Below are 21,719 nucleotides of genomic sequence, written 5' to 3'. Positions count from 1 at the left end.
TATCAGGCACAGAGCAGGGCTGATCAGAGGGTTGGGGCACCTTCCCCTGTCATGAACAGAGCCGCAGGGCGATCAGGGGGTTTGGGCGCTGCCCCCTGTCACGCTGATCCCGATGCCAGGAGGGCTCGCGGCTCCGCTGATCCCAGAGCAGGAGGCATATTACCCTTTTACTATATAAAATAGAAGCCTGATGCACGGGTGGGGGCTGGCTGGTTTGCCCTGAAGGATGTCCTGGATCAGGGTGGGGGTCCCCACTGGGGTGCCTGGCCAGTCTGGCTGAGGGGCTGAGGGCCGTTTTCAGGCTCCTTTTCTTTCTTTTTTTTATTCTGGGCCGGCTTTAGCTCTGAGGCCTCGGCTGTTGAAAGCAGGTTTCTGGCCTTTGTTTACCTTCTATATTTGATACAATGTTGCGGTCCGGCTGGCTGAAGCCTGGCTGACTAACGCAGGTTTCTGGGGTTTTGTTTAGCTTCTATATTTGCAACATAGTTGCTTAGAGTTGCAGCTGAGAGGCCGGCAAGTCAGGCGGGGAACGTTGGAGTCCGCAGTCACTGGAGCAAGCAAGCCTCCCTGTTCGCTTCAGTGCATGGCTGTCGGCCGCCATCTTGGCTGGCAGTTAATTTGCATATCGCCCTGATTAGCCAATGGGAAGGGTAGCGGATGTACGGCTAATTACCATGTTTCTCTTTTATTAGATAGGATTGCCTAGGGCAGGGGTGGGGAAACTTTGTTCTGCCAAGGGCCATTTGGATATCTATGACATCATTTGCTTAATATAATTCACTTAATATAAGTTTCTAGAGGCCCGATGCATGAAATTCGTGCAAGGGACTCAGCCCTCGCAGCCCTGGCTGCCTCGCGGCCCTTGCTGCCTCGCAGACCTGCCCACTGGTCATTCTGGAAGGTCGTCCAGAAGGTTGTCCTGAAGGTTGTTCCAGAAGGTTGTTCCAGAAGGTTGTTCCTCCATCTGGTCTAATTAGCATATTAGCTCTTTATTATACATGCTATGAAAAAAGCTCCCAGATTTATTGAATTTTGAGTCCCACCTGCAGTTGCCTTGGCAGGGCCAGACCAAATGATTTTGCGGGCCTTATACAACCTGAGGAACCGAGGTTCCCTACTCCTGGCCTGGGGCAAGAAAAACAAAGGAAAAAATAAACAAATGGTACTACATCAAATTAAAAAGCTTCTGCACAGCAAAGGAAACCAGCAGCAAAATGAAAAGGGAACCCACTGATTGGGATAACATAGTACCAAAGATACATCATCTGATAATGGGTTACTATCCAAAATATATAAAGTACTCATACAACTCAACAAAAGGAAGACAAACAACCCATTTTAAAAATTGGGCAGAAGACCTGAATAGATACTTCTCCAAAAAGGACATACAAATGACCAAGAGACATGAAAAAATGTTCAACATCACTAATCATCAGATAAATGCAAATTAAAACGACAAGGAGGTACCATCTCATACTTGCCAGAATGGCTATCAACAATAAATCAATAAACAACAAATAGTGGCAAGGATGTGGAGAAATAGGAACCCTAGTACACTGCTGTTGGGAATGCAGACTGGTACAACCACTATGGAAAACAGTGTGACGTTTCCTCAAAAAATTAAATATGGAACTGCCATTTGACCCAGTGATCCCACTTCTAGGAATATATCCAAAGAAGCCTGAAACCCCCATCAGTAAGAATATATGCACCTCTATGTTCATAGTAGCACAATTTACAATAACTAAGATCTGGAAACAGCCCAAGTGTCCATCAGTATATGAGTGGATAAAACAACTGTGGTATATATACACAATGGAATACTATGAAGCTGTAAAAATAAAGGACCTCTTAACCTTTGAGATAATATTGAGAGACCTGGAGATTATTATGCCAAGTGAAATAAGCCAGACAGTGAAAGACAAGAATCACATGATCTCACTTAAATGTGGAATCTAATAAACAAAATAGATCCAGAGTCATGGAAGCATGTAACAGACTGAGGATCCTCAGAGGGAAGGGGAGGGATAGAGGGAGGAAAGAGATCAACCAAAGAACTAATATGCAAAAATGCATAACCCATGGACACAAACAATAATAGGCCTGGGGATGGAACAGGGGTGGGGAGGAGGGGGTAAAGGGGGGGGAATAAGGGGGACATCTGTAATACTTTCAATAATAAAGATACATTTTTTAAAAATAGTCACAAGGTATCCAAATGGTTCAAGCAAAAATTCTAATACTTCTCTCTTATTCATTTCATTACAAAATTATTTCATTGATTGAGCCTCATTTGATAACTTTCTTAGTAAGTTCACAGCTTTCATCAAGTTCTGCCTAATGCTGCCATCTCGTGGTTCACAGTGTAACTGCAGGCAAATCCTATTGAATGGTTGATGTGCCCATTCAGAAAGAGAAAAAGAGCTGTGGAAGCTTAAATAGTCCACATTAAAGTTCTATAAGAATTGTTAGTAATATAAAAAATATATATAAATTATTTTGGAAACTTTATAAATGTTTCTTTATTTAGATCTTATCATCTTACCCTTATTTTAAAGTTGTCAAGATTTTTTCATTCTGCTTCTCTTTAAGGATTTATTAAGTATTCTCTAGAAGTATATACATCAAAGATTTTACAATATCCTTTGCTCATAAGAAAGCAAAATCAATCATTTATACTATATAGAAGAAATAAAATATCTTCATTTTACAAATAGTTTGCTAGTATAATAACTACATTGCAGTGAACTATGTCCCAGTTATTTTATTTTTATTGATTTATAATCAGCATAAAACATATTAGTTCCAGGTGTGTGATAATGATTCACTATTTGTATATATTTCAAAATGATCACCACAATAAATCTTGTTAACAACCATCCCCAGATATATTTAGAATTTTTTTCCTTATGATGAGAACTTTTAAGATCTACTCTCTTAACATCTTTCAAATATTCAATAGAGTATTAGCTATAGTCACTATGCTGTACATTACATCTCTGGGAAATATTTACTTTTACTTATAGTTGGAAGTTTGTACTTTTTGACCCCTTTAACCCACTTTGCCCACCTCTGACCACCACTAATTTGTTCTCTGCATCTATAAGCTTGGTTTTGCTCCTTTTTCTTGGTTTGTTTTTAAAATGTCATACATAGTGAAATCACACAGAATTTGTCTTTCTCTGTATGACTTATTTCACTTAGCATAATGCTCTAAAGTCCATCTATGTTGTTGCAAATGGCAGGATTTCCTTAATTTTTATGACTGAATAAATATTCCAATGAGTGTATATCCTAGATAATAGTGATAATATGCAAATTGACCATCACTCCAACACACAAGATGGCCACCCCCATGTGGTCAAAGATGGCCACCCCCGTGTGGACACAAAATGGCCTGCAGGGGAGGGCAGTTGGGGGCAACCAGGCCTGCAAGGGAGGCAGTTGGGGGCTACCACGCCTGCAGAGGAGGGAGGGCAGTTGGGGGTGATTGGGCCGGCAGGGGAGGGCAGCTGGGGGCGATCGGGCCAGCAGGGGAAGGCGGTTGGGGGCGATTGGGCCGGCTGGGGAGGGCAGTTGGGGGTGATTGGGCCAGCAGGGGAGCAGTTAGGCGTCGATCAGGCTGGCAGGGGAGTGGTTAGGGGGTGATCAGGCTGGCAGGAAGAAGCGGTTAGGGGCAATCAGGCAGGCAGGCAGGCGAGCAGTTGGGAGCCAGCAGGATTGTGAGAGGGATCCTAGATTGGAGAGGGTGCAGGCTGGGCTGAGGGACACCCCCAAGTGCATGAATTTCATGCACCAGGCCTCTAGTATATTTTATATATATATATATATACCACATTTTCTTCATTCATCCATTGATGGACACTTATGTCCTTGTTATTTTAAAAAACAGGAAAATAAGTTCTGCTGTACTGGAACTGGGCTGCACAGGAATTCCTGGGGAAATCTGGTGGACTCATTAATTTCTCAAGTTCTCTAAGCCTTCAAGTGAATCCCAGAGTAAAGGAGAGTATATAATCTGAGATGCTCAGGGGCTAAAGGACTTTCACGGGGATGCCATTTCTGCTGCTACCCAATGTGTGGATTTCCTAGACAACATCCCTGCCTGGCACTTTCCCAGCCACTGCTTGCCTATCTTCAGTGTCTGAAATTCAGCACTTCCCCAGGAAATTACTTTGCCTTGAGACACAGAGTTATTCCTTACCAAGCCCCATAACTTCCTATAGCATCTCTCTGCGATCTTAATTCATCCTTGGCTATTTCCCCCCACCCCCGCCACTTTTAACTCCTCTTTCACAGAGAAGTCCTTTCAGTAGTTGAAGACTATTCTCCTACCCCATCCTCTCCCCTCCAGGATAAACACTGCCTGCTCTCAACTGTTTCTCATGCAGCAGGTCTGCATCATGCCCCTTTCCGGATCCACCAGAGCCAGGTTTGCTGCCCTGTAGTACTACCTATGGCATCCACAAGTACATTTAACAGGCAGTGGCATCATGATTCCACTTCATAGGCTTTCCTGGCTTTTCCAAACACATGACTGCCCAAACAATTCCGCTGTTCAGTGCCTCCATAGTTGATTTTGAGACTGAAGAGAAAGACCCGATGCTCTCTCTTATCAGTGTTGTATATGTTGATTGCAGAGCCCATAACTCCAGCCTGCTAAGCCAGCTAATGGGTTATGGCTATTGCTCTTTGAAGGCAACTGCTAGCAGTTCCTCCCAAATCCATTTCTCCTTATCTCCAGGGATTTGGCTGCCTTGCTAAGAACCCAGCCTTCCCTGTAATTAATTGTGTCTACATAACCAAGTACTTGCCAATGTATGAGCAAGAGGGACATTTACAACTTCCAAAGCACTGGTGAAAAAGCAATTCCTTATCCTAGACTTCCCTTCTAATCCCTCCATGTTGGCTGGAAGCGGGAACAATGGGAGCCAGCTTGGAGGGCACAAGTTGAGGATGACAGAGCTGCCCAGCCAGCGCAATCCTTGGTGAATTCCTAGGACAGAGTCTGCCTACCCACCAGGGATATTATGAAAGAGACACAGACATCTGTGTTCTTTGAGCCACTTGTGTTCAGGATTTCTTTGTTACAGAGTGTAGCCTCTGCCATGACTAAAATACCCTCATGGCTTTTGTAATCTGCAACTTTGATAAGCAAACACGCTATATTTCCAAAGTAATCACAGATAAACATTCATCAGAATAAGTAGAGAACAAAAAACCCTATAAAAAGTAAATGTTATCCTTTCATGTCATATTATTGTAATAAAAGAGAGAAACAATTTTCAGAGCATAAGAAAGAAGCACTAGTAAGTGGAAGGCTGGGAGTCGACTCTGGAAGAGAGCTTGTTTCTGCCTGCCCCACTTTACACCATCCTGGATGTAGGAAAGGTGTTGAGCACTGGAGCTAAATACTCTGCAAATTAAGTCATTGGGAAAAGGCCTTAAAGGACACTCAGATTTTGCTGAGATAAATCTATTCTATTCTACCCAAACATTTAAAAATTTAAAGCTTTTCAATTCTACCTTATCATGAGAATATGATAAATGTATGAACCTAAAACCATGCCCCCCAAAAACCTTCTGTACATCAAAGGACATAATCAGAGTAAAAAAGATAACTATGGAATAAGAGAAAATATTTGTAAATCATACACCTTATAAGAAGTTATTAGCCAGAAAATATAAAGAACGGGAATCCTTGTACATACATTGCTGTGGGAATGTAAAATGGTTTAGCCACTATGGAAAACCATATGATGGTGCTTCAAAAAATTAAAAATAAAATTACCATATGATCCAGCAATTCAACTTCTGGGTATATGCCCCAAAGAATTAAAAGCAGAGTCTCAAAGAGATATTTATATACAGATGTTCATAGCAGCATTAGTCACAATAGCCAAAGGTGGAAATAATTCAAGTGTCCATCAGAAGAGGAATGGGGAATGGATAAAATATCTAAACATTTCATATCTATATTTAAATATTATTCAGCCTTAATAACGAAGGAAATTCTGGCACATTCTATAGCATGGATAAACCTTGAGGACATTATGCTAATTGAAAGAAGCCAATTAGAAAAGACAAACACTTATGATTCCACTTAAATGAGGTATTTAGAGTAGTCAGATTCACAGAGACAGAAACTAGAACAGTGGATGCCAAGGGCTGGAAAGAGGAGAGTGATGAACTGTTGTTTAATGGAGTATAGAGTTTCAATCTGGGAAGAGGAAAGTTCTGGAGTTTGGTTGCAAAACCACATAAATGTACTTAACACTACTATAAAATGGTTAAGATGATAAACTTTATGTTGTATATTTTATCACATTAAAATTTTTTTTCAAACCATATCAAATTTGTTCCAAGGTCATCTTTATGTTTAACTCTTAGTAGAATATTAGGCACAAATAACATTTAAAGTGGAATTGTCTCAAGACCATAGCCCAGGAATATGGAGTCCTACAGTGGAAAATGATTTCCTAAAAAAAATCAGGCTGCTTCCAATGAAGGTAAAAATGGTCTATAGCCAAAATGTTTTAGAGGAATGAGGACATATTCCTACAAAATACTACAAAATACAGACATATTTAGAAAATGACAGTATTTTATCTTTCACTAATTAATAGTTTTTTAAAAATTTATTTTAATCTTAACAAGACTTCCAATCAGGTAAAGAGTTCCCAGAAGGGCTAGTCACCTGTAGGTGGCAGTAAAAGCACAGTGTCATGTCAAAGCAGCTTTGTCAATCTGTATGGGAAAACTAGATAACATACATGAGCAATCTAAAATTATTTCATGCTCAGTTGTGTAGTTCTCCTACATTAAATACACATACAACAATTGTTTATCTGGCCCAGACACTTTCACCTGGGTCTCTAACTGGCCAACCCTATTCTATTTCTTCTTTGTCCTTCCTCTGCTTGATGTCTTTGTAATTATATCTACCTAGAAACATGGGCATTCATTTTTGGGACATGGCACAGCTTTCTTTCTTACAGAAAAAGAAACACACAGACATTAGTCAAATCAATAAGCCTCTTTATTAAGACGTTCTGTGTGAAGCTCTATGCTAGGTGCACTAAAATAAGTGAAGATGTTCTACTTTCTTGTTAATACGACAGACACAAAATGCAAAAAATAATATGAGAGATGAGAGTACTTTCAAGGGACGAATTACAATACAACTGTAAAAGAGATAAGTCACAGATACCTCTAACTCCCAGTTCTAAAAACTTATGATTACTGGTCCTAAATAAAAAATTACATTAATGTTAAGAGATTAATTCCTATACTAGAGGCAGGATAAAGCAGACCAAGCACAAGTCCCTCTGTCCAAACACACATACCAGCAGGTTGCCCTGCAGGTCTGAGGATGGTACTACCTACTTCCTTCCCTTTTCTGTTAAGATCCTATTTAGACTTCATGATTTGCTGCTGGTAAAAGGCTGTAAGATCTAAAGTCATAAACTTAACTCCGCTCAGTGCAGTTTTATTACCAAGGAAAGAAAAAAGCCCGCACAGTTTTTGTTTTCCTCTGCAGGCTGACTATAATGTCTCCAAGCTGTTCTCTGCCACCAAGAGTGACAGCTTTCCTGGGAGGGTTGTGGGAGATCAAGTGACTATGGGTGGACCATTTTGGACCCAGCCCATTCTCACAGTTGCACTTCCTGCTTACCATATATCAATGTAACCGTTAAAGGAAAAAGAGTTAAAAGTAGGTAGGCAAATTAGCTGAAACAATCTACCACCACCAGAAATGGATAAATGTCTTAATCAAACATATGAAGATGAACACACTGACATAAAGGTAAATTAAAAATAAGGTGAAAACATACATACTAAAAAACAGCACAATAAAAGACATGAATGGAGGGTGAAGACCAGGAACTAACAGGACCCCTCAGGGCTCTCGGTACACTGAGTTTAGAAGAAGCCCAAACACCAACACACACATTCAGGGCTCCCAGGGATGAGGTTTCATTAAGTGATTCCTGAATACATTAAGGTTTCCACGCAGAAGCTGTTAGGGCAGAGTCCCAAGTCCTATCCTACAGCTCTCATCGCCAGTCCTACACAAATTCCAAGAAAGACAAAGATAAAACATGCACTGCAATGGGAGCAGATGCTTAGAAGGGTGGGAAGCCCTTCAAGAAAGCCTCATCCAACTTCCCATTTCTCCCAGTTGGGGGTAGTGGTGATCAAAGAAATGAACTAACTTTTTACAAAAGATAACTCAGGTAACTAATTAGTAGCATAGGCAGAGCTTCTGTTCCTAGTCTGAAAATTCTCAGGAAAATTTTAAATATGGTGCAAAGAAAAAAGGGGACAGACAAACCAGGCAGGAGACAAGGAAAAATAATATATGGTGTCTAAAACATGTATTTTACACAAGCTATAGTGCAATGATTCATAGATAAGAACTGAGACTGAATGTGTTTCAAAAAAATTACTCATGGGAATAGCTTACAAGAAGCAGCCTTCATAAACTCAGTTTTCACAAACTCAAAGCCCAAAGGTGGTTTTTACTGCTGTTTGTTTTTGTTTGTATTAACAACAACCTTTTTGAATATGAAATGTAACACATACAGAAAAGTGCAGCATCCTGGACAACCCATTTGCTTCTTCTCCCTTCTCCAACCTGCTCTGTCCCAGAGGCTGAGGGTACACAGTCCCCCTGGCTTTCACCAAGTTCTGCTAATGGGAGCCTCGGAGGAGGTTCAGGTGAGGAGGGGCCTGAGGCCAGGGTACTTATTTCCCAGGTTCTCTCCTGCAAGGCAACCTCAGGCTTATTATCCTCTTTCCATAGGGTCCCTCCTTCTAGTAATCTCTCCCTTCTTAGATTTTCCTGGGCTTGATGATGGTGGGTGCAACAAGGTTAACAGTCTTGCCAAAGGTTCCCTTTTTGTCATTAGGTTTCATTCTTTTGTCATTCGACCCTTATAAATAAGTCCTTCTTGAATTGTTCGAACTTAAGTATGCCATCAGTTATCTACTGAGGCCCTCACAGATACAAAGACAACGCATAAATATACAGCTTAGAGAATTATCACAGGACAAACACTAGAGAAAATAGCACTTGGGTCAATAGTGGAACTTGCCTGCATCCTGGAAGCTCCCCGCAAGTGCCCCCTCCTTACAAGCTCCTGCAAACCACCAAAAAGTTTTATCACCTGAGCATACCTCCCTAAACATTTTATTTGTTAGGTCTGCTTTTGAAATGCATATAAATGGAATCATACAAAATGAATTCCTTCATGGTTGGCTTTTTGCACTTAACACTATGTTGTTGCAGGTGCCTTCTATATGATTTTGTTTGGGAAAAGCATTTAATTTTGTGTCTTCTCCACAACTAATTTATCCATTCTGCAGATGCTGAACATGTGGGTTGTTACTAATTTGGAGTTATGGAAATAATGTTACCAGGAACATTCTTAACTATGTTTCCTGGTGCACAGGAACATGCATTTCTATCTAGAAGTGGAATCTGTGTCACAGGACACATATATTTTCATTGTAGTACTTAATATCCAACTATTCTTCAAATTTAAACATTCCACCAGCAATGCATAAGAGTTCCTTAGTTGCTCTATAACCAACACTTCGTACTGTCAGTCTTTTTCATTGTAGGCATTTTGGTATGTGGGTAGTAATATCTTTTCATGGTTTTAATTTTTGTCAACTTGATTACTTATGAGCATACTTTCATGCTTACTAACCATTTGGATATACTCTTTTTTGAGAGTTTAAAAGTCTTTGGCCCACTGAATGGAAGAGATCTTCCCTGGCACCAAAATTAAATTTACAGGCTGATAGAATGCAGCTACCAAACCTTTCCTTTAATGAGGAACAGGGAAAGGATGGCCTACTTCCTCTGCAGACTTTTTGCTAAAAATAAAATTACTATTCTGATGATTCTCTATTAAGTACAACCAACTTCAATGAAAATTACTAAAACAAAGTATAATACCATAATACAGATAGAGCATAACACAATCTCAGAATCTGAGAATCAAGAGTAAGTAGCCCTGGATTACATCATACATACTACTATGGTGTCCTCAACATACTTTGCTATTGGCATAAAGATTAAATTTGATGACGCATTTAAAGCACTTAGAACTCTGCCTGACGATTATTCACCTCTGATTACCTCTGATAATACAGATAAGAGTAACTGCAGAGATAATGAAAAAATCCTAAATAACTCTTCTCAAACCAACAACCTTCAACTGCACAGACATGTTGTTGCTTCTTTGTATACAGATGCCTGTATACTAAAATCCTCAATCACACACATACTAGTATACAGGTTTTGGATTTAAGTAAATCAATAACATGTGTTTCTTTAGCAATCCTGACTCTCCACAATACTTTTTCTTCTAAACTGCTACTTCCTCACATTACCAGTTATTTTTCCCTACACACTCTTCTCTCTCTCTCTCTCTCTCTCTCTCTCTCTCTCTCTCTATATATATATATATATATATATACATATATATTTATATTTATATTTATATTTATATTTATATTTATATTTATATTAGAGGCCCATTGCACACACATTTGTGCACTGGGGTGGGGGGTCCCTCAGCCTGACCTGTACCCTCTCGCAGTCTGGGACCCCTAAGGGGATGTCCACCTGCTGGCTTAGGCCTGCTCCCTGGGGGATCGGGGCCTACGCTGGCAGTCAGACATCCCTCTGGCAGCTCGGGAGCCCTCAGGGGATGTCCACTTGCCAGCGGGGAGCAGGCCTAAGCTCCAGTCAGACATCCTTAGCGCTGCTGAGGAAGTGGGAGAGGCTCCCGCCACCACTGTGCTGGCAGCCGTCAGCCTGGCTTGTGGCTGAGCAGAGCTCCCCCTGTGTGAACACACTGACCACCAGGGGGCATCTCCTGCACTGAGCGTCTGCCCCCTGGTGGTCAGTGTGTGTCATAGTGCCCAGTCATTCCCAGTCGTTCTGCTGTTAGGGTCAATTTGCATAGTACCCTTGTATTATATAGGATAGAAGCCTGGTGCACGGGTGGGGGCCAGCTGGTATAGCCTGAAGGTAGTCCCGGATCAGGGTGGGGGTACAGCTAGGGTGCCCTGCCAGCCTGGGTGAGGGGCTGATGGCTGTTTGCAGGCTGGTCAAGCGCACCAGTGGGGACCCTCACCCCATGGGAGTGTGGCCAGCCTGGGTAAGGGGCTGAGGGCTGTTTTCAGGCTGGCCACAGCCCCATCAGGGGAGGGGGGTCCCATTGGGGTGCCTGGCCAGCCTGGGTGAGGGGTTGAAGGCTGGCCAAGCCCCCCAGCAGGGACCCTCACTCCATGGGGGTGTGGCCAGCCTGGGTGAGGGGCTGATGGTTGTTTGCAGGCTGGCCACAGCCCCTTCAGGGTGGGAGGGTTGGGTCTCTACTGGGGTGCCTGGCCAGCCTGGGTGAGAGGCTGAGGGCCGTTTGCAGGCTGACCACACCGTGGGCTGGAAGCAGGTATCTGGGATTTATTTATCTTTTATAATTGAAACTTTGTAGCCTTGAGTGGAGCCCAGGTTGGCTGGAATCCTGGGTTGCCCCTGGCAACCCAGGCTCCCAGACCCTCCTTGAGTAGAGTCTACAGCAGCTGGAAGCAGGTATCTGGGGTTTATTTGTCTTCTATAATTGAAACTTTGTAGCCTTGAGCGGAACTCAGGGCCGGCAGGGCAGGCAGGAAGCTTGGCTTCCTCCATCGCCGGGGCAACACAAGCCTCCTGCTTGCTCCAGCTCCGTGGCCACCACCATCTTTGTGATGGAACGATGGTTAATTTGCATATTACTCTTTTATTAGATAGGCTATGTAATATATATATATTACTCTCCTTTAACTGTGAGACCAGAGTCCTCGGGAGGTGGCCATGTACATCACAATAACCAGAGAGCTCTACTCAGTCACCTGTCCTGTCCCAGAGACTCTGGATTACTAGTCAGTCAGTGAAACGTCACTGCAAATTGTTGACCTGGGGTCCCATAGGATTTCAGTGAGTCCAGGGCTGACTGCACTGCCATGCAGAAGCCTTCTCCTAAGATCCTCTAAGTGAGAGAATCTTTAATATCTTTAGGGAACTCTACTTTCATTGCTGATTTAGATCTATTTTAACTTAAATTATCTATCACTTTGCTTATCTGGGTTCATCTTGTTTGCTAATTGCCAAGGAGAAATACAAGTCAGGAAGTCAAGTGGACAGGAGGTTCATACTAACTGGGCTGTAAGATTATAGCTGTAAGTTGCTGTGGAGAGAGAAATACGTTAAAAACGGGAAATACAATTTTATCTGTGGCATACACAAATCTCTAACATAGGAGCATGTTTTATAATGGGGATATACTGTGTAAATCTATTAACAATATCCTTTCTAAGAAATATAAAATAGCCTTAACTAATTTAAATTTTTATATTCACTCAAACTAGGCTCAAGCACTAAAATGAAAATCCCTTAGGGCTTTTAACATCTAAACCAAAATTCAAAATAGAGCTAAAACAGGTTATTTCATAGAATGAAGGAAAGGGAACTCTGTAGCCTCCCATAATATGAAAGATCCCTCTTTTGCAAGGTGAAAATTTTCTCTTTCACTAGATTCCAAATAAGTGAGGAAATTAAAGCTTCATGAATGATCCCTAAATGAGTTAAGTTCTTCCATTTGAATAAAAATTAATGAGGTTCAAGTATTAAAGAAGCAAAATAGACACTACAAAAGTTTCATTCTTGATCCACTGTTTACTTGCTGCCAGTTTGGGGAAGATCTTTTTCACTGTAATTCTTTTCCAACAAAATAATTATTGTGAAGAGCCAGGAACACAGAGAATAAGTGCTACAGGGGCATGAAGAGAAGGAGAGAAAGGTTTCAGTCCTTGTTCCCCTTGCCTAAGTCTCTACATCTGATTTGTGATTGGCAGGTCCCTCATATAACTAGTCAAAGTGTCCCTGATGCTGACACCTGGCTCAGTAATTTGTCCATGACTCTCTCCACCCTCCATTTCCACACCTACTTTCCCAGTCACACATACAAGCAATATTTATTAAAAATCGATAATACACATACATATATATTAATGCCAGCCCTCAAGGACCTCAATTTACTACAGGATAAAAGGCAAGTAAATATGCAATAATAATACAAACACACTCCACTACAGAGATAAGCACCAAATGCTAAGGAACCTTACAGGGGTGAATAAGCAACCCAGCTTCAAAGGTCAGAGAAAACTTCCTAGAAAAGGCACCATTGAAACTAAAACTTTGAGGATCAGTAGCAGCTGGCCAAGCCAAGAGGTGGAAGGGAATGAGTGGTAAGGAACGTCACCAGTTGGAAGAGCATGTGAAAGGTCAAGAAGAGCACATGCAGAAGGTCCCAAATGGCTACAATGGAAAGGAAGTGGGAAACGAGTAGCAGTCGAGCCACCTCAAGCTGTGCTGTGGGGACTTCCTATCTGGCCCCTTCCTTCCTTTCTCTGAGAGACTGGCAGGTCAGAGGAAAGAATCTCCCTGTGGATGACAAAAGACTCAAGTCTTAACGCAATATGCCATCAATGTATCTCTTGATTTTAGCAGCACAGGGAATACTAATCAATACTTAATATCAGAAACCTTGTCAAAGGCTAAATGAAATTAAGGTAATGACAAGATTGGACTCTATAGATAAAAGGTTCCCATCTCCTATCAAACTCACCTACACTGCATATGAAATATAACTCCATGCATAAAAAACTGATTAATGTAATTGGCAATGAACAGATCCTGTCTAGTGAATAATCAATGTAATCACCTCATAACGAGAACTTATTACAGCAAAGAGGGCAGAAAGGGGAGGAACTCAGCATCTGAAGAAGCTGGGCCTGTGGGCTGTTCTTTAGCAAGTCATGGCCTTCTCTGAGCTCAAATCTTCATCTGCACAAGAAATAGTTGCTTTGGTTGTTGCCTACACTTCTAAAATTCATTATTCTGACAGGCTATCCCAATCCAAAGTAATCACCAAAGGCATAGATTTAAATAAATTTTGTAAGTCAAAGACTGACTATAATTTTGTCTGAGGGGGAAAATAAAAACAAAAAGCATGGGCGTTCAAACTGTCTTAATAAAAATACAGTTCATTTTAGTTCATGTACTTTACAGAAGTTGACTAGTCAAGTATAACCAAATATAAAGTTAATTAAAATTTTAGGACAACCAAATGAAATGATGATTTCTTTTTTTAAGAAGAGCACACGCAGAAGGTCCCAAATGGCTATGTAATATAACTAGGCAGGCAATGATTGGATGGCTCACTTCCCTCTCCGCTGGTTTCATTTCCCTGCTTAGGTTAAAATACTCCTAACATGTAAATTACTCCACTAAAGACTGCCATAGTCCCTTCTTAGCAGTTTGCAGGGATATTTATGCAAAAGGAACTATTTTTAGACTTCTACGTGACAGAAAGGGGATATAAAGCACTGGGGACTTAAAAAAATAAAGCATTTATGTATATGGAAAGCAGAAGTAAATAACTAAGTATCACAATTTAACCATTTAAAAATGTTTTAACAGTAAAAAGTGGATATTCTATTATTTTGTGGTAAAGGATTAACTCTGTTTAGGAGTACCTAAATGCCAGATATTATGTTAAACTCTTGGGATTTTTCTGGTTTCAAATCCTCACAACCCTATCAAATGGGTATTATCTCTATTTTAATTGTATAGAAACTAAGTAGGAACAAAGGCTCAGAGTGGGTAGGTAACCAGACAAAGTCACACAGCTTAGAAAATAAAAAAGCTATACTATGAATCCATTCTACTCAACATCAAATCTCATACTCTTTCAATACATGATGCAGACTTGAAGCATCAAAGCAAAAAAGTGAAGATATTTTCCCCTTTTCGTATAACTCTCTTAAATGCATGGTATCATTTCAAGGGAAGTTTATGCTCAGCATAGCTTCACAAACAAATCATTTGTGAAAGAGAAAAACCACATCCAGTCAAAGCTGAAAACGCCTTATTTCAGAGAGTACTTCCTGAAAGAGAAAAAGCAGCAACGAGTAACAACTCCTATACCAAGAATTATATTTGAGACGTTTTAAAGCAACAGAAGAGCCTAAAACAAAGAAACATACCATTTTTTAAGTATATCAATTCCAGAAAGAGAAGCAACTCAAGGATCCTTCTTTTATAGAACTGAATATACCGAAAAATGTTCCTCTCTAATACAGCCTTTTGATGGACAGGAGGTAAGTTGCATTTAATTAACTTCATCGTAGATTATCAGAAGTAATGCTGTACTTACTAAATTTCAAAATCACTGTTTTATTTTAATGATACATTACTGAAACCGTGCTGGTGAAGAACCTTGAAATGAGTTATGCTGTCATCTTCCTGAATTATTAATATGATTTTTCATTTATTTTCAATTTTTACATTAACAGTAAATGTAATTTTGTTCAACTTAAGGAAGATGTTGAAATGATAAATCATAAGTATATTTAAGAGTCATCACTTGGTTTCAATTACAATATTTCACAACGTGTACTTTAAAGGCTTTTAAGAAAAGAAAGACCATAGATAATCATGGAATTGAAAGCTTTTTAAATGTTGACTTAAAAGCCAACTGCTTTTCAATATTTATCCAAAAATATATCTGCATGTGCAGAGCACAATCTATATTGGCAATGCCTTTAAAACACATGCATCATGCTTAATTTTTCAACCTTAAGCAAATGAATACAAGTGTTGGTGACATACAAGCAGTTTGAGCCCATTGGAGAGGGCGTTACTCAAAAAATGGTTTGTAAGTACAGAATGTATATGACAAAATTTGGGGATGAGGATGGGTGAAGTATTAAAAGAGAAAAAAGGATACTAAATTTCATTTACATTATAATTGCTACTATTTAAAAAATCACTGAAGATTTAGTTTTTCTATGTAGTACTCGTCTCATCTGATAGAAATTAATATTCTAGTCACATCAATATTTGGATATTTTAATTAATACAGGTGTTTAAACATATAGAAATATATCCCAAAATCATATTTCACCTAAATATCTGGCAAACTAGCTGTAATCAGGAAGAAAGGGAGGGAGGGAGAAAGGGAGGGAGGGAGGGAAGAGAGCGGGGAGGGGGAAAACAAACTCATATCAGCAAGTGTTCAAATTATTTTTAAATTATCAACAGCCCATGATGCCACCGACCACACTGCTAACCCCCACAACAGGGCTGACTTAGAGACAGCCCACTCTGCAAAGTGACATTTTTGAAGGAAACTCTTCTTACACCTCTGTATTTCAAGGGGATGCCACAAGGTTCCATTTCTTTGTAGCGACTCTATTTTTAAAATCCCTGGTGTTAGCATTGCATCATGGGTGATGGAAGTTTCACATTGTGGGGGATCCGTGATATATACAATCACTAAACTCCTTTCCATTAGAAATGAACTTTTTTTTTTGGTGATGGGAATTAGTTTTTGCATACACATAAAGTTATTGAGTGATGTCTTATTAATAACCACTTGTGTTTAATATTCCCTTTTAAAATTTAATTTGACAAATAGTACACTTCTGTATCTCTGTAGAGTGAGGACATGAAAGTTACTATACCAACAATATCTCATTCTCAAGGTGTTGCTTTCTGTGCACCACTACAGCAGTGAGATCTACTTCAAAGACACTTGTAAACACCATCTGGAAGGCTCAGTTTTAGACACACCCAACTGTACATTAGAAACTAGCTCATCTATTGTTCTAAGAGTAAAGTTCTTAATCTGTACACCATGGCACAACACACTGCTGTCTCAAGACCTATGAAATTTATAGAGAACCTAATGCTATGAAGAAGTATTTACCACTTAAAAAAACAAAACATGGTTTAATGGCCAACTAAACAAGTCTTCATTGACAAACTAGAGAGTAGTTTCTGAGGGTCACCTCATCAAGGGTTCCTTCCTTCACTCATCCATCAATTCAGTAAATGTTTACTTTTTTAATAGCTACAACTTACTCAATAGGCTATGGGGATATACCAGTAAAAAGGGAAAGTTTCTGATCTCAAATGAGAATTACTGTGAATATTCAGTAGTTAACTAGTTATATGGTTCCTTTATTAGTTTTCTAACACATATTTTATAGATTAAAATTGTACTTAATGAGTTAAAATTTATTATTTGATATTATTAATCTGGATTACAAAATATTTAAACAGAATGAAGATGATTAAAAAGTGGCAAAGTAAATTGTAAGATTCAACATTCAGAATGGCCTTTTCCCAATTAGTCCTAATCAAGGAATGATTATTATAGGAGAAATAGCTACCCAATTTTAGGGGAAAAAAAATCATAAAGTTTATTCCTCAGTGAGAAGAGAGGTGAGCAGGGAAAGAGAAATGAGTAAGTTTGCCAGTACAAATTACAACACTCCATACCACTTTCATCGGTTAGTACAAATTGTTATTAATACCTAGGAAATGTATTTATTAATAAATATTAAGACACATATATTGACTCTACAATATAAAGTACTCCCAAAATTAGAATCCACTGCATGCTAAGTATGAGAATGCTAACATTTATTTTTCAGCCAACGGTTTTATTCCTCCTAATATTCGCAACTGTTTTACAGTTTCCAAGTGTCACGGCCACCAACTATAAGATGACCACCTCTCACAATCAAGCTCAACCTGGCTCTTCTAATAGCTCATACCCAGATGAATACAAAATTGCAGCCCTTGTCTTCTACAGCTGTATCTTCATAATTGGAGTATTTGTTAATGTCACTGCCTTATGGGTTTTCAGTTGTTCCACCAAGAAAAGAACCACTGTAACCATCTATATGATGAATGTGGCATTGCTGGACCTAATATTTATAATGAGTTTACCTTTTCGAATGTTTTATTATGCAAAAGGTGAATGGCCATTTGGCGAACACTTCTGCAAGATTCTCGGGGCACTCACAGTGTTTTATCCGAGTATTGCCCTATGGCTTCTTGCTTTTATTAGTGCTGACAGATACATGGCCATTGTGCAGCCGAAATATGCCAAAGAACTTAAAAAAACATTCAAAGCCGTGCTAGCATGTGTGGGAGTCTGGATAATGACCCTGATAACCACCATCCCACTCCTCCTGCTCTATGAAGACCCTGATAAAGCCTCCAGCCCTGCCACCTGCCTCAAGATTTCTGACATCGTCCACTTAAAAGCTATTAACATATTGAACTTCACTCGACTTATATTTTTTTTCTTGATTCCTCTGTTCATCATGATTGGGTGCTACTTGGTCATTATTCATAGTCTCCTCCATGGTAGGACATCGAAGCTCAAACCAAAAGTCAAGGAGAAGTCTATTAGGATCATCATCACACTCCTGGTGCAGGTGATCGTCTGCTTCATGCCTTTCCACATCTGCTTTGCTTTCCTGATGTTGGAAGGGGATGAGAACAGTTACAATCCCTGGGGAGCCTTTACCACCTTCTTGATGAACCTCAGTACCTGTCTGGATGTGATTCTCTACTACATTGTTTCAAAACAATTTCAGGCTCGAGTCATTAGTGTCATGCTATACCGCAATTACCTTCGGAGCGTGCGCAGGAAAAGCTTCCGATCAGCTAGTTTGCGGTCACTAAGCAACATAAACAGTGACATGTTATGAGTAGTAAGTTTTTTGTCTTCAACCTCCTTAAATTCACTTTACTAATTACCCTAGAGTCAGTGGACATTTTGTATATTATCAAGTCCCTTCTTTCCTGAAAAAAAAAATAAACCTTAAAAACTCTTTTGTGTGATCGTATTGTGGCAACATAATTAAATATTCTAAAGTATACTAATACATTAATTATTTTTATTTTTAAAACTTATATAGAACATTTTCATGAAGTACTAGGAGAAAACATCCAATATGTGTTTCATATTCAAGCCTTATCTAAATATACTAGTATAGTTGACTTAGCTTTTTGGATTTAATTCTATGTGCAAGTGAATCATGATGTCAAGGCAGTAGGCAAAGAAAATCCAGCTACTGTTCAAAATAATTTGATGAAAGTGTTTTCCATCTATATAGCTCCCTTTGGTTTAATTTATACTCAGGATTGGTGGTCCAAACACAACATTTTTTTGTTTAAAGTTAAACTTCCAGGATCTTACAAAAACAACTATGTTCATCTCATCACTGTTATTTGCTGCAGAGCAAAATTAGTGGGAGCAAGCATTTGAGTGAGCCTGTGGAGACCATGGCCATCAGCCCTCCTCTACTCTGAATTCATTTTCTTTTGGAAACAGGCTAACGTCATCCAATAAACACTTATGGAGAGCCTACCAAGCACCAGACTCTACTTAAGACCAATGGGGGAAACCTAACCCAAGACCCTATTTCTGACCAATAATCCAAGTTTTTTCCTGTGACATGTTTCTGCTATATGGTAAAATATCTTTCTCCAATATAAAGAGGCTCTTCCTACGTGATTAAACATCACATTACAAAAGAGATTGATTTTTTTTTCCAGGTCATATGTCACAGTATAAAAAGCACTAGTCAAGGACCTTGCCATTTAATTTTCCCTAATAAAGTAACAAAGTAACTTCTCCATTTAAAAAGAAATGGAAATCCTATATAATAAAAGGGTAATATGCAAATCGACCGAACAATGGAATGACCGGTCACTATGATGTGCACTGACCACCAGGGGGCAGATGCTCAACGCAGGAGCTGCCCCTTGGTGGTCAGTGTTCCCCCACAGGGGGAGCGCCACTCAGCCAGAAGTCCAGAAGCCCAGAAGCTGGGCTCCCAGCTGGAGAGCGCAGCGGAGGTGGCGGGAGCCTCTCCCGCCTCCGCAGCAGCACTAAGGATGTCTGACTGCCAGCTTAGGCCCACTCCCCTAAGCGATCAGTCAGTTGGACATCCCCAGAGAGCTCCCGTACTGCAAGAGGGCGCAGGCCCAAATCTCGTGCACCAGGGCCTCTATTGAACTATATAATCTGTAAAGCCTATATTCTAAATATGTACCCAAATGAGTTAACTATAACTTCCTCTCTGCTAAATCACTTTTATTATTCTTAACATAATCATCTCCCAATAGGACTTAAAATCAAATCAATGCTTTGGTTATCACTTGATTTCTATAATTAACATGGATAAATTAATATTCTTAAAAAATAAACACAAAGGAGCCTAAAACAGCATTTTAGTACAAGAAGATCCCTTAAATCAGCGGTTCTCAACCTGTGGGTCGCGACCCCTTTGGCCAGGGGTCCTCAAACTACGGCCCGCAAGCCACATGCAAATACAAATATTGTATTTGTTCCCATTCTGTTTTTTTACTTCAAAATAAGATATGTGCAGTGTGCATAGGAATTTGTTCATAGTTTTTTTTTAAACTATAGTCCGGCCCTCCAACGGTCTGAGGGACAGTGAACTGGCCCCCTATTTAAAAAGTTTGAGGACCCCTGCCTTTGGCAGTCGAATGACCCTTTCACAGGGGTCGCCTAAGACCATCCTGCATATCAGATATTTACTTTACAATTCAAAACAGTAGCAACATTACAGTTATGAAGTAGCAATGAAAATAATTTTATGGTTGGGTCACAACATGAGGAACTGTATTTAAAGGGCCAGAAGGTTGAGAACCACAGCCTTAGATGATCTGTTGTTTTAAATGTAAAGAAACTAAGGTCCTAAGAGGATTATAAAGCAAATTCAGTTCTCTTTTCATGTTAATCACCAGTTTTTTTTTAAATAATAAAAAGGAAACAAGCTTATGGGATGTAAAAATTCTCATAGCTACATAAGCTAAAGGAGTCAAGATCATACTGAGATGTAGTTTCTCAACAAAGAGAAAACTACTTGAAGTTTTTAATTTGAATAGTCATGTAAGCAAGATACTTTAATAAATATCTTTAAACAAATAAATACTTCTAAAACAATGGAAATAACTCCTGTTTATGTAGAGTTATGGTACGCAAATACAGTCATAAATACTCTTAAACTACATGGATTAATCTGGTCTTATGTAATTTATTAAATGGCAAGTTCTCTATAATAGCTTTTCTTAATTTGAGAGCACAAAACACAACAAAAGGCTTTGTTACCACAAAGACAACGAAGTGAAAATGTATGTCATGTTTCTCACAATACAATTATAAATAATCTAAACCAATTAATTAAAAATAATTTTACTCAGCATTGTAATTAGATACATTTAAACAGGATATATAAAAAGCCAAAATTCCACTTCTCTGGAGGGATTTGATTCTGGGAAACAATGTAACATTCACATGTAAATACTAACAATTAAAAAATAATAGGTATATAAGGACAAATGTTCGATAGGCATGGGTTACTGGAAGTACTTACTATATATAGCTTTTGTAATGTACCTATCTTTAATGTCAAAACCTTAATGGCTACTTTTTCTGAATATGACTCTAAAAAGATCAGGAAAGTAATATGGACTGGAAAAAGAGTGTTGGGAAACAAAACCACAGACATTAACTGTAGTTGAAGTCATGGCAGTGGACAAGACAGCCCAGAGGAAGCACTTGAAATAAACTTGAGAAAGGAGTGTAGACAGTAAATAAAAGGACCAGGAGAGCGTAGTATGCTAGGACTCAAGGGGGCGGTTATTTTATTAAATAATGAGAGGTCAAAAGTATTTAATATGCTATTGAAAGGTCAAAGACAACTGAAAATAAGTCACTGGCTTTAGAAATTAGTTGGATACTGGTGAAATTTACTAGAGAAATTTTAAAGTG

The 21,719-nt window shown here is 39.4% G+C and overlaps 2 protein-coding genes across 2 annotated transcripts in view; one reads left to right on the top strand and one right to left on the bottom strand.

Annotated features, from left to right (window-relative positions):
* UBAC2 (UBA domain containing 2) overlaps positions 1 to 21,719 on the bottom strand; it is a 144,785-nt gene that overhangs the window by 80,054 nt on the left and 43,012 nt on the right.
* Positions 17,451 to 18,726, top strand: GPR18 (G protein-coupled receptor 18). The gene has a single exon (XM_023764200.1). The coding sequence runs from the start codon at positions 17,521 to 17,523 to the stop codon at positions 18,622 to 18,624; it is 1,104 nt and encodes a 367-aa protein (XP_023619968.1). The 5' UTR covers positions 17,451 to 17,520; the 3' UTR covers positions 18,625 to 18,726.

The sequence above is a fragment of the Myotis lucifugus genome, unplaced genomic scaffold (genome assembly GCF_000147115.1).
Source record: "Myotis lucifugus unplaced genomic scaffold, Myoluc2.0 scaffold_320, whole genome shotgun sequence".
Classification (NCBI taxonomy): domain Eukaryota; kingdom Metazoa; phylum Chordata; class Mammalia; order Chiroptera; family Vespertilionidae; genus Myotis; species Myotis lucifugus.
The sequence above is the reverse complement of the archived record's forward strand: the minus strand, read 5'-3'. Positions and strand labels throughout refer to the sequence as shown.